The 14,569-nt window shown below is 35.0% G+C and overlaps 1 protein-coding gene across 3 annotated transcripts in view; it reads right to left on the bottom strand.

The window, feature by feature from the left end:
• Positions 1-14,569, bottom strand: part of EPS15 (epidermal growth factor receptor pathway substrate 15) — a 160,537-nt gene that overhangs the window by 109,325 nt on the left and 36,643 nt on the right. For all 3 annotated transcript variants that reach the window (XM_027108578.1, XM_027108579.1, XM_027108580.1), the window contains 6 exons: positions 14,060-14,149; positions 13,121-13,168; positions 9,072-9,167; positions 7,076-7,141; positions 5,795-5,920; positions 3,299-3,358 (listed from right to left, as the gene is read on the bottom strand). In XM_027108578.1, the coding sequence (XP_026964379.1) occupies positions 3,299-3,358; positions 5,795-5,920; positions 7,076-7,141; positions 9,072-9,167; positions 13,121-13,168; positions 14,060-14,149 (486 nt within the window). The remainder of the gene's footprint in view (positions 1-3,298; positions 3,359-5,794; positions 5,921-7,075; positions 7,142-9,071; positions 9,168-13,120; positions 13,169-14,059; positions 14,150-14,569) is intronic.

Raw genomic sequence — 14,569 nt, 5'->3', positions numbered from 1 at the left:
GCGTGCCGCAACTAGAGAGCCCATGTGCCACAACTAGAGAGCCCATGAGTGCAACTGCTGAGTCCACGTGCCACAACTAGAGAGAAGTCCACGTACTGGAACAAAGAGCCCGAGCACCACAATGAGAGACTCCGCATGCCACAATGAAGATCCCGCATGCTGAAACTAAGAGCCCACAAGCCAAATAAATAAATAAATATTTTTTAAACAGGTAAGAATTTTAGAGTTAAATCTTAAGCATAAATACTCTCATGTTCAATAGTTTTGATTATGTAAAATAATACATAACAAGTAAGGAAAAAATACTACGTTATACTTCAACAAACCAAAAATTGGCAAGTATAAATTTTCATAATCCAAAAGAACTGATCATATGAATAAGTACATTATCTTTACTTATTTAGGAACATAATTTAAAATGTTTATAGAGTTTAGTTAATCTACTGTTGCAAAAGCATTTAAAAAATTACTTCAATTTGCAAAGGAACTCTTAAAATTCAGTTTTTAAAAATACTGATGCTAAATAAAGGTCAGTGACTTGCAGGCTCAGGTACATTGGCTCTGTTGTAGTAATTAAAATTTTTTTAAATAGTATGGACTATATTGCCTCAGTCACGAAAGTAAAAAGATGGAAAAAGATTTATCAGGCAAATTCTACCAGAAGAATGCTAGTGAGACTATTAATACTGACAAAAGGAAATTAAATTAAAATTGACAAAGGAAATCCTAGAACCAAAAGAATTAAATTAACTGAGTAAAATCTAGAATTTTAGTTACAAAAAATGTTCTAAAATCTTCTGAGGTTGGGAGGTGAAGGAGAAAGAAGTGAAAATAATCTAAAGGGCTTATTTTACTTGAATGAGGGCTAACAATCTTTTTTTCAAATACTGGAGCAATAAGTATGGTAAGTACAAGGAAGGGTGTATTAACCATTAATGGAACAGACATTATAACAGAATTTCCAAATTGATTAGAGGGGGGAAATGAATGAATCACAACTTGATAACTAGCAACAATAAGGAAGAGGAAAAAAGAGAAAATAATAATGTAAAATAAATAGGATCTGGTAGGGGGAATAAAATCAATACACAGCTCATTATCTTAAAAGACAAAAACTGTCAAATTAGGTAAAAAATTAAAATCGGCAGTGACATTTTTAAGAGATACATTTTAAGCATTAGAAACATCAAGTAATCCAAATAAAAAGAGAGCAGAAGCAGTATTAATATAACACAAGCTGGAATTCAAAATTAAAGGCACTAAGCAGGATAAAGTTGGAAAAAATTTCTGAGGAATGCACACAGAAGGAAATCAAACGTGGCAAAATGGTTAAAATTAGTAAATCTAGGAGAAGGTATATGGATGTTCATTAATTTTTTAAGTAGTAATTTCCTACAAATGTGTGTTTATTCTTAAATTATTCTTTTAATGAAAATTTACTTTCATTACAAAAGAAAAAAAAGTTGCCTAGGAGAAGGCTTCAGGGCATAAGGTAAACTGTGTTTACTCACGTACCTCAGGAAATACTACTGTTTTAGCAAATGAAGATAATGCTATTGTCTACCTAGCTTAACTATGCTTATACAAATGCTCCTTTGAAATTTTTAATTTTTGTCTTTATAAGGAAAAAATTTTCTGTTTCTGTATATATTTTTTCAAATGTGATAAGATGTGTTCTGCCTATTTTGTTTCGCTCCTAGGATATAAACAGAATAAAATTTATGAAAGGGCAAAAAGAAGAAAACTAAGGACAAAGAGAAACTGAAGTGTAGTCAATAAAATCAGTATAATGGATTTACAGAAGTCTAATATCTTCTGAACAGAAATGTTGACATATCTAGGAAACACATGTACAAACAGGTTGCAACCTTGGCAACAAAGAAAACCTTAACAAAATTTTAAAGACCACATTCACCAGCCAAAATCTAATCAAGCTGAAAGTATATACAAAGGTAACAAAAACCAAACAAACTTAACTACTTTGAAATTAAAAAGCATATTCCTAAACAGATGACCAAGGAAAATTTAAAAATTATCTAAAAAGGAGTGAAAAGGAGAACACTGTACCAATATCTATGGAATCCAGCTAAATCTGTATTTAGAGGAAAATACGTCCTTTAAATGTTTTCCATATTAAAGATGATAAAAAACAAAGGGACTTAGTACTTTTCTTCAGAAATTTTTTAAAAAGTAAATCAAAACAAACTGGAAAGAAGGAATTAAGATAAAAGTGGAAAAGAATGAAACAGAAAGTCAAAACATAATAGAAAAGATAAATAAATCCAAAAGATGGCTCTTTTAAAAGATCAATAGGCCAGAAAAAATCCAATTAAACAAAGAATGAGAAGAAGCAGAAATACATAAGATTTGGAAACAGAAAGGAACCCAACCATAAACCCAGAAGAGATTAAAGAATAGTGCAATCTGTGGCAAATCTGAAAGTCAAAGCAATGGACAAGTTCTTAGCAAAATAGAGAAAATTTGAAAAGATTAATTTCCAAATAAGAGATTCAAGGGAGGATTAGAGATTTACAGTTCATGAGTTCACAGCAGAGTTTTTTTGTTTGTTTGTTTTTTGTTTTTTTGCTGTACGCAGGCCTCTCACTGTTATGGTCTCTCTCGTTGCAGAGCACACGCTCTGGACGCGCAGGCTCAGCAGCCATGGCTCACGGGCCCAGCCGCTCTGCGGCATGTGGGATCTTCCCGGACCGGGGCACGAACCCGTGTCCCCTGCATCCGCAGGCGGACTCTCAACCACTGCGCCACCAGGAAAGCCCCCACAGCAGAGTTTTATCTAACCTTTAAGGAAGCCATGAAAACAACTCTATGCGGAATTAACTAACCAGTTACTAAGGATAACATGTCTTCAGACAAGATGTCAAAACTTTCTCTGCCTTCATAAATGACGTGAAACTATTATGTTATTCATCTTTTCCTTTAATCAAATAAATGTGAAAATTCAGGGATATATTTGAAGTAAAGTCATTCCACAGCAGAAGTAGGTACTGAGATGCCTGGTCACGTTGAGATTCAAAAGATTATACTCAGCATCTTTAGAGTACATTATCCAAAGCATGTATTCTTATGTACCTTAAAGTCAAATAAAATGAAGATGGCAAAAACATTCATTATCCATTTGTTTAATAATATTTATTGAATACCTATAAATTCTAGGTAAATACAGTCATACAATCAATTTTAAGAGAAATGTAGTTTACCTCTAAAGATAAAAAGGGGAAATTTTCACTTGAGAAAACCATTAAGATGTTTAAGATTTCGAAAGCATTATGTTACTTACAACTGCAAACTCATCTCTGTCAAGCATTCCATCATGGTCAATATCACTCAACTCCCAAACCTTAAAAAGAAAAGAATTAGGAAAGATTAACATTCTTTCATTTCACGTGCTAACTGTATACATCCAATACCTAAATGGAGGAAAAAGTTTTGCCTAAACATTATAACATCTATTTCTCTGAGAAATTTCAATTATGCTGACCATTTTATTAAATCACTATTACATGCTATATTAACATTACTGTAAAAAGAAATAATAATTCTTAATACCAAGTATTTTTAAACAGAAATTCCTTTGCAAATTTTTAAAGAAAATATTTTGTTCCTCTCAAGTAAGAAAACAATTATGTAACACAGTACTTTAAACAACTATAATGCTTTTTCAAAAACAACATCTCAGTTAATTCATGCAACAACTCCATGTGGTACCATAAAACCTGTTTTAGACCTGAGACTGCATGAATTATCTAGGATCATACAACTATTATTAAATAACAGAATCAGTTTTCAATGTGAAGACTTCCAACCAAGTCCATTATTGTTTTCCCTATAATACAGAACCTCTAATCATCTGAAATAAGTGTCCAATGAACACTCTATTATTAATCATTAGCCAACTAATGTCCAGGGCATACAAAATAAATATAAAATCTAAAAGGCCCTGGTATATTTGGTCTAACTCTAGAGTAGAATCCATAGCTTTAGACCAGCTATAAACTATGTTAAATCCTTGAAATGAAGGTATTAAAGATATTCAACAAAATTTTACTTGGGACAGGAAGAGAAGGTATACTGGTAAGAGACAGGAGTGAAAATAAGCAAGTGCCTGGTCACTGAATGCCTTGGAGTTTAGATTTTTTCCTAAATGCAATGGGAAGCTACCTAAGAGGGTAACTTTTAAGTAAAAAATAACAAGATTATATTTATAGTTTAGAAATCTCACACAGATCACACAATAGAAAAATAATTAATGAAAAACAATATTAGAAAACAGCTTTTAAATTAATATTTATTGAGTACCTAAACTATACAACACTGATCCAGTAGTACTGGTGTTGTGGTAGCAAGTCGTTATCATCAGGATCATGGCAGCTAGCGTTCAAAGAGTATGTACCAAGCACTGTGCTAGGTACTTTATATACATTATCGCATTTAATTTGTATAACCCTACAAACTGGGAACCAGGCTAATTTTAAAGATTAGAAAACTGAGACATGGTTTTCTAATGATTTGCCCAAGGTCATACAGTTAAAAAATGGTGTAACCAGGGTTTGACCCCATGTAGTCTGACTAAGCAAGGAGTTAAAGAAAGGACTAGAGGTTTAATGAGAGTAGATAAGGTTTGAAATATAAAGAAGGGTATTGAGAAATCATGATGGAAACAGCACAAGAGTGGCTGCAGTATGGAAAACCCAGCTGAAGATCATGAAATTATGATGATACCAATCTTACTAGACTTTCTCAGTAGTCTGAATGCAACCAGAGAGAAGGCAGATAATTAGCTTCATGCAAGGTTGGATTTTCACCAGGCAGAAGAAAAGTTAGAAAACACAGCAAAGGAAGCTAAGGATACTGACATGAAACAGTGGACCAAAAAAATCCAGGACGGATGAGGAAAAAGTAAATTCAAAAGATGGGGAAAATAAAAGAGTCTGATTTAAAGGTCTTGATGAGGCTGGGCTTCCTGGGGGCACAGTGGTTAAGAATCTGCCTGCCAATTCAGGGGACACGGGTTCGAGCCCTGGTCCTGGAAGATCCCACATGCCACAGAGCAACTAAGCCTGTGTGCCACAACTACTGAGCCTGCGCTCTAGAGCCCTTGAGCCACAACTACTGAGCCCATGTGCTGCAACTACTGAAGCCTGCATGCCTAGAGCCCGTGCTCCACAACAAGAGAAGCTACCGCAATGAGAAGCCCGTGCACTGCAACGAAGAGTAGACCCCGTTCATCACAACTAGAGAAAGCTCGCAAGCAGCAGCGAAGACCCAACGCACCCGAAAATAAATAAATAAATATATGTTTTTAATTAATAAAAATAAAGAAATAAAGGTCTTGATGAGGTCAAAGAATTAGTCTTGCAAGTATCTAGGAAAGAAATCTAGAAAGACAAGAAGTTCTCTTCAGAGAGTAGAATTTATGATTTCAGAGATGAAACTATTGCTTTAACCAGGCTGTATGATACAGCCACAGAGTAAATGGCAGATGCAGAATACTGATGGTCTCTGGAAATTAAATCAAGGAATTCGGAGGTCAGAGCATACAGCTCAAAGAAAAAAGGATCTACATAAAAGGATTATATATAGCTAATTTCAAACACTCATATGTTAGAGGGAATAATCAAAGAAAGAAAGAAATTGGCAATAATTTTATATATTAAGTTAAAACACAAAAAATTCTATAATACAACTTCAAAGTAAGATCTATGTGTTTTTAAGTGTTCCTGGTAGATACAAAATTAAAATACATAAAAATTACATTTAGAATTTAATATCTTACTCTTCCAAGAATATCCACAGGTAACTTAGAGTTGAGCAACACTGGTTTCACTTTATCACCAGACAGAAATCCGTTCACTGGGCTTAAACTATCAAAAATTGCATCATATTTGGCCTTATCTTCAGACTATAATACAAAGAAGATCAAAGTTAAATAATGGTGAAAGGAATTTAACTGCATTTTTAAAAATTGAGTCCTCAAAGAATAGACAACATTTTTAAAACTATCATTTAAAAAACATTTTTCACTTTCATCAAAATATATTATAGTAAATAATAATTTAAAAGTTACTCCACTCAAAAGTCTAGAATCCCCTCCATCCCTTTTGTAGCTGGAATACTATCTTTGCCCTTCTACTGTTAGGTTAAAATCAAAAGATTTTAGTGATCAGAGGGCTTTGAGAAGAGCATCTAGTCCAACCCTCTCACTCAAACAGATCCAAAGCAAAACAGTAACTTTTATAAGAACACATAGCTAGTTAGTGACATTGTATGACTTTCTAAACATGGTATTTAGTTACATTTCAAACTCAAACAAATTAAAAAAAAAAAAAAAGGAAATCATTGCCACAGAAATAGACATCAAGTTTCCCCCATTTTTCCCAAAGCAAGATTTCTTTTTATCAATAACAAGGTATTTTCTAAAATCCCAGAAAGTTATTTGTATAACATAAAAACTATTGTTCATGATTTTCCAAGTCAAGGCCAGATCCTTACACTTTTTAAAGTTAATAGCATACAAGCAGACACAGCCATACAAACCAAAATGGTTTTCTGACAAAACTGTACACATCTATTACAGGTTATTTGATCTGCTATATTCTATTTTAAAATTACGATTTTTAAAATTTGATAAGATAGCTATAACCATTTTGGTGCCTCCAAATAACTGTAATGCAAAATACCCATTTTAGAAAAAGATTTCATAAAGAAGTGTTTTAGAGCCATAAAGAGAATTAATTAAGTAGAACTTTTCAAACAAGAAATAGTACCAGTGGGGTAAACTACCTATTCATCAAATATTTTAGTTAATACAAGATTATGAGATCATCATTTTTAGTTTACACTATAACAGAAATGAGATTAAGCCAATACTAACTGTCACAAAATGACTAACAGAGCTGCAGCATCCCTCAAGCAATTTCTAGTACCAGTATTTCCTCCACAGTAAAAAATGAATGTCTAATGCAGACTGCAATATATTTTGGAAGTAGGGGGAAAGGACTATGTAGGTAGGAAGTAAAGTGAAGTAAAAGAGAGAACAGTTACAAAGTTTACTTACTTTTACAGCCCATGGGAGCTCAGCTGCAGAAGTTCTGCTGATTAGCAAAGGACTACTGGTATCATGCTAAAAAGGAAAATATAGCACATGAAGGGCTGAAATCCTCACATCAATAAACAATGAGGAGAAAATAATCTTTGGATTTAAAAATACTCAGACAAAATGTTGGATCTCAATGCACAAAGGACACTATTTTACATTAACTCTATTAGACCTTCATCTGAGTACAAATGAAACAAAAACTGAGTAAGCTGAGTTAGTGGAGCTAACTAAATGACTAAATGACTGTGGAGCACTAACTAAAACATGTAAGTCTTATAGAAGAAATCCTATTACAACTGAAATCAAGATAAAGATATCTGAATGTAACAAAAATATTTATGGCCCTGTTAACTGATCACTTTTTCCCTACACTATTTAAGGAAAGCTGACTGGAACAAGAATTCAATTTAAGATTTCTAAGTTAGAAGTACATGAACCTATCAACACCCTGTCCAAGTTATTATGTTTATTTGCTTGTAGAGACAGATGAATATGTTTGAAAATTTTTTATAATAGTATAGTTAGGCAACAAATCCCTAAATTAACCCTCTGACTCCACAACTAAACTTCAAAGTACAGAAATTCTCAAAACTGAAGTTAAATTCATAATACTCAGACAAAATACTAAAATACTGAATTTAAAAACAAGCAAGAAGAGCCGTGAAACTTCTGAAAAAAAGCAGTAGGGTGGGAAGGACTAGCCCTATCAGATATAAATTACCAAATATGATAATTGAAACAATGTGAGATCAGCATATGGATAAACAGATCAATGGGTATGAACAGAAAAAATCCAGAAAAAAACCAAAATACATGAGAATTCAGCACATGATTGAGGCGGCATTTCAAATCGGTATGGAAAAGATTGATTATTCAATAAACTGTATTAAGTCTAAAAGGTAGCCGTCTTGAAGAAACATACATTTGAATCCATACACATACCTTACATCAGGACTAATGTAAATGTGAACAAAGAAACCATTAAAAAACTTAAATCCTAATAATTCATTTACATTAAAAACAATGACTTCTTTACGGAAAAAAAAATCACCACAAAGACCACAAAGTCAAAAGACAAATGGCAAACTGGGAGAAAATATTTGCAACTCATATAGACAAAGAACTGTTTCCCTAATATATAAAAAGCCTCTAGAATTCAATAAGAAAAGACAAACAACCAAAGAAAAATGGACAAAGGTTACAGACATTTCACATAAAGGCAATGTAAATGGCTCATAAGCATGAGAAAAACTACTCAACTTCACTCCATAAAACCAAAAGGACGAATTAAAACTACCCATTTGTCACCTATCAAATTGACAAGGACCAAAAGTTTGACAACAGTATGTTAGCAAAAGTACACTCAACCAATTGTTGGTGGGACTGTGAACTAATACAACCACTATGGAAGACAAGTAGATATTATATGTGAAAATTACAATGCACGAACTTTTGAAACAGCAATTCCACTTCTGAGAAGTTACACATATATTTCTGCACATGCAAAGTGACACAGATTCAAGGTTATTATTCATCGCAGCATGTTTTAAATAATAAAAGACTGGGAGCAAGCTAAAAGCCTACCAATAGGAAGTTAAATAAATTAAGGTAAACAGAAGCACGGAAATACTATCCAGCTGTAAAAAAGAATGAGGAAGCTTTTATGTAAAGATCTCCAAAACATATCAAGTTATTTAAAAAGGCATAGAATCATGTGTATAGTATGCTACAATTAATGTAAACTGAGGATATAGGTATTTATATGTCTTTATATACACATAAAATAACTGCAAGATACATAAGAAACTAATAACAGCAGTGGCCATAAGAAAGAAAATCGGGTAGCTGAGTGATAGGGGTTGAGGGAAAAATTTTTTAATATAGTAAATTTTAATTTTCAAATCATGTGGTATCATTTTTAAAAATACAATTTAAATTTAAAAGCATTTCTTACAAATCTTGGTGGAGGAACAGCCAGGTTCAAACTACTCAGTGAAACCTCCAATCCATTCTGGGCACATGCCACAAGACGCAAAGCAACAAAGAATTCCTGAGAAAGAAAAGTATGAATGTTAAGAGCATTATCTATCTATCCATTCATCCATCCATCCATCTATCTACACACATACCTTTAATCTGAAAATATAAAACAATTCACAACTACTCCAAGATTTTTATGTTGCAGCGAATATAACGGCACATTTGCTTGAAAAACTTGCTCTAGGGCTTCCCTGGTGGCGCAGTGGTTGACAGTTCGCCTGCCGATGCAGGGGACACGGGTTTGTGCCCCGGTCCGGGAAGATCCCACATGCCGCGGAGCGGCTAGACCTGTGAGCCATGGCCGCTGAGCCTGCGTGTCCGGAGCCTGTGCTCCGCAACGGGAGAGGCCACAAAAGTGAGAGGCCCGCGTACAGCAAAAAAAAAAAAAAAAACACTTGCCCTAAAATCAAGAAGAGATCTATGTACAAAGATATTCCTAATATTATAAATAGCAAAAAATATTAATATAAATGGGAAAATAATTAAATAAACTGATATACTGATAAATATATATATTTGGAAATATACCAAAATTAATAATCATGTTTCAAAGAATATTTAAAGATGTTAAATGATTTTTATAATTTAAGTGAGAAAAAGAATCTTGAAAAAAAGTCTAGAAGAAAATAAATAAAACGTTATCAAAAGGCATCTCTGGATTTAAGATTATAAATTTTAACACTAGACCAATCATTCAAGTAACTCAGTCACTGTTATTCCAGAAAAGCTACAAAGAATAACTATGCAACATCTAAAACAATTATATAACTGCTTGACTTCAAAATATTTGTAAATCTCTCCCAAAGGTCCTTGGGTTTTTGGCATTTGAAGCCTCGGTCCAAAATTTAATTAGTGGAATGACACTGAAGCAACTTGTTTTCAGCTGTTCTGAGTTAAAATCAGGTCTGAGAATAAGCATAACAAAACCCTTTACTCCAGTTATGATTACTTGCAACTTGTCAATACTCCAGTACAGCTGCTGATGCAATCAACCCTTTACTGCTTTTCTCACATCTGTTCTCACCTACTCAATACTTTCTTCTTTCTACTTTCTTTTTTCTACTCAATACTTTCTTCTTACTCAATACTTAACCTATTCCTAGAAACTTACACATTGTCTGTTTATACAATACCTTGCCTTCACTAATGAATTTCTTGAAAAAATGCTATTTCAAGATCACCCCTTCTCTTTTCATTCACCACACAAGCTTCTATGCAATCTGATTTTAACTCCTACCATTAGCTAGAGAAACAACTGCCTATGTCACAAATAAACTCCTAGCTACCAAATACAGGACTCTAAAATAAATTTTTTTTTAAAAAGCTTCATCCTACTTGTTCTTTTATTTTTTAATTTTTTTTAATTTATTTTTTAAATTTATTTATTTTTGGCTGCACTGGGTCTTCATTGCTGTGCGTGGGCTTTCTCTAGTTGCGGCGAGCAGGGGCTACTCTTCATTGCGGTGCACGGGCTTCTCATTGCAGTGTCTTCTCTTGCTGCAGAGCACGGGCTATAGGCGCACAGGCTTCAGTAGTTGTGGCGTGTGGGCTCAGTAGTTGTGTCACATGGGCTCAGTAGTTTTGGCTCCCAGGCTCTAGAGTGCAGGCTCCGTAGTTGTGGCACACGGGCTTAGTTGCTCCACAGCATGTGGGCTCTTCCTGGACCAGGGCTCGAACCCATGTCCCCTGCATTGGCAGGCAGATTCTTAATCACTGCGCCACCAGGGAAACACCGCCTACTTGTTCTTTTGGCAGCCTGGACTGTATGATCCTCCCTGATGCTCTTCTCTACCGGCATAGTTTCATAAAGCTCTCCTAGTTCTCCTCTGACCTTTCAAGTATCTTCTGCTGAAATCAATGTCTCCTACCATCCTTTAAATGCTGAACTCTAAATAACCCTTTTTCTCTTCTCATTCTAATCAGAGTCAATTACTCTTAGGTAATCAGGTCCACTCCCACAGTATGGATGGGCTCTGAAGTGAAATAGTATTGCACTGAATTCTAGTTCTGCTACTGGTTGTGAGGCCTTGGGCAAGTTTAAAAAAACTCTTTAAAAGGGGGGCTAATATCTACCTTGCAATGTATTATAAGGAACAAAATTAAAACCACACTATAGGAAGAAAACACTATCATTTTTGGCACATAGAAACTCAGTAAGTATTGGTTTATTTTCTTAATTTCATATGTTAATTTAAAAATCTATTCCTCCAATGCAAACATCAAAGTTTATAACTGCAAATCCATAAATCCAGCCACCTGGATATAACAAAGAACTCAAACTAAACACCCAAAGTCTAGGAACAGCAGTGAAGAATTTATTTTACTGTAAGTTCATGAAGATAAGGACCACATCCTGTCACGTTCACCTCTGTATTGCCAAAACCTGGCTAAAAACAGGTACTCAACAAATATTTGCTGAGTACAGAGCACCCTGGATGCCCATGCGAATTTAGTTTTCCAATGTCTCCAATGTACCAAACTGGCCCTTCTGCCCAGGGGTCCAATGGGGACCACAATCTAACCCTGGAATCTTAAATAAGAGACTGGGTATTCTGACCCCCTCATCTAATTTTTCCCATCCCTTTTCTGAGTTAGCTTCAGCTATCCCCATAGGGAAAATTAGCTTTGAGTAGTAGTGCTCAGCCAATGTATTAGCATGTAGCAAGCTTTGAATTTAATCCTATAGAACTCTGAAATCCATCCCCAACAAGCAGAACTTTAAAGTTCTCTGATGGTGTCCAATGCCCACAACCACTTTCACATATTTCTGGTCTAAGGTTTACTTCAGGCTTGTAAACCATTTTTTGGTTTATATGTCAGAGATAAGACCTAGACCAGAATACACTGTACTCAGGTTTGATTAGCCAAGAGCTTCCCTTCAAATACACAATACCATCTTAACACATGAATAATAAAATCCACTTTTGGACTTCTTCCCTGGTAGTGCAGTGGTTAAGAATATGCCTGCCAATGCAATGCAAGGGACACGGGTTCGAGCCCTGGTCCAGGAAGACCCATATGCCACGGAGCAACTGAGCCCGTGTGCCACAACTACCGAGCCTGCACTCTAGAGCCCGCGAGCCACAACTACTGAGCCCGCGTGCCACAACTACTGAAGACCGTGTGCCTAGAGCCCGTGCTCCACAAGAGAAGCCAATGCAATGAGATGCCTGTGCACCGCAATGAAGAGTAGCCCCTGCTCGCCACAACTAGAGAAAGCCCGCACACAGCAACGAAGACCCAACACAGCCAAAAATAAATAAATAAATAAATAAATTTAAAGAAAAGTAATAAAATAAAATCCACTTTCATTTATAACCCTGTACACATAAGAAACTTAATAAGATACAAAGAGCAAAGTCTCCCTGAATAACTAAGAAAAATAAATCCCATGTTATTGTTTGAATGTGTCCCCCCCAAATTCATATATTGAAATTCAAAATCCCAAAAATAATAGTAGAGCCATTAGGAGGTAGAGCCTCTGGAAAGTGCATAAACCATCAGGATGGAGCCCTCATGAATGGGATAAGTGCCTTACAAAAAAGCATTCAGAGAAATCACTAGCACATTCTGCCATGTAAGAATAAAGAAGCAGTCTGCAACCTAGAAGAAAGCTCTCACTAGAACCATGCTGGCACCCTATCTAAGACTTCCAGCCTCCAGAACTGTGAGCAATAAATTTATGCTGTTTACAAGCCAACCAGTTTGTGATATTTCGTTACAGCAGCCCAAACAGACTACAACACTCCAGGAGAACTAAATGTCACCAAACTAACACTAACCTTTGGGAATTAGGTATTTTAATGCCTATTGATTGGAAATATTTTCACTGTTCTAACACTTGCCCTTGCAAAACCCTCATTTTGGTAAAAACCAATTTTTAGTTTAAAAATACAAAAAATTGCTGGCTATTTTTTATTCTGAATTACTCAAAAATTTTTCATGTCAATCTCTGAATCTTACTTGTTTGTTCAGGATACCTTTGCCATCTGTGTCAGCTAAATCCCAGATCTGAAATTTAGAAAAAAAAAGTATCAACCTATATTTTAACAAAAATCACCTTAAAGATAAATTAAATCCCTGCAATTTACAACCTCATGCTCTTTGGTAGTCAGATTTAAGAATCACAGAATTAAAAGTGGAAAGTATCACTTAGTGCAACCCTACACAAAGATACTAAGGTCCAGTGAGGTTAAGTGACTTACTCAAGAACATCCAAGGCATCAGGGAAAGAACTGAAGACCATATTCTAACTTCCAGTCCAATGACTTTTTTATTAACCCAGATTCCAACTCCAAGTCCAATACTCTTTCTACTAGAACATGCTACCTTGATTTTAGATCCTTATTAAGATGACATTCTTTCTTATGGGTAAGCTGAAATAGTTAATGTTTATTTGTGAATAATTAAATTATTAATAATGATTATTGTTCAGGGTTTGAATACATATCAATATCATATATAAGGATTTGTAAGGAGATCAAGCCAAGAGAGGGACTTTTCCACCTCTTTGTGCTCCTTCCTAAGCCTCTCATCCCCTACTCTATTTACCACATATTAAACATAGAGACAGTTCTAATAGAGGAAGTAGGGAAAGAGCCAATTGTGAGTGGGTGGCAAGGTTCCCAGTCTGCATTGTTTCTCCCCACATCACTCAAATGTACTATTACTTCCTCATTTCATCCTACTAAAAAGTAATTTGTTTTCTAAAAATCTGAAAAACACCTTATTTTTCAAGAGGGTAAATCACTACACCAGAAATTCCCTCCACTGCATTACTGTAACTGCTTCCATGACAGTTCTAACTTCTAAGTTTTGTAATGGTTATCTTTCTGAATTTGCACCCAATTTATCTACACTAATAAATATTCATTATATCTAGTTACAATGAACAAATACTACCTTTCCAAGTATCAGGTCTGGAAGTCCTGATTTTTTCAGGAATACCGCAGCATCAGAAGCCAATACCCTTCCAGTATTGCCTGTATCAACCTGAAAAGATACAAACCATAAGCTGACAACAAACATAAAGACAAAATTATGATTATTTACCTGCCTTTCTCCCTGTAATTTGGGAACTGACTTTTTCAAAAAGGCAACAGGAATCCTTTGACTAACAAAGGCCATGGAATATTGGAGACCCATGTGAGAAGAGTACCATCTAGACAGCACTGTCAATCTACAAAGTGTTTTTTTATCATGCCCATTACACACATGATAAAACTGAAGCTCAGGGAATTCCCTGGCAGTCCAGTGGCTAGGACTCAGTGCTTTCACTGCCAGGGCCCGGGTTCAATCCCTGGTCAGGGAACATAGATCCCACAAGCTACAGAGTGCAGCCAAATTAAAAAACAAAAACAAACAAGAACACACAAAAACAAAACCCTGAAGCTCAGAGGAAGTAGAACAGAT

This window comes from Aethalodelphis obliquidens, unplaced genomic scaffold, assembly GCF_003676395.1.
Source record: "Aethalodelphis obliquidens isolate GAN/ISIS:26980383/991018 unplaced genomic scaffold, ASM367639v1 scaffold9, whole genome shotgun sequence".
In the NCBI taxonomy this organism is placed as follows: Eukaryota; Metazoa; Chordata; class Mammalia; order Artiodactyla; family Delphinidae; genus Aethalodelphis; species Aethalodelphis obliquidens.
This window is presented reverse-complemented; position numbering and strand designations above follow the sequence as displayed.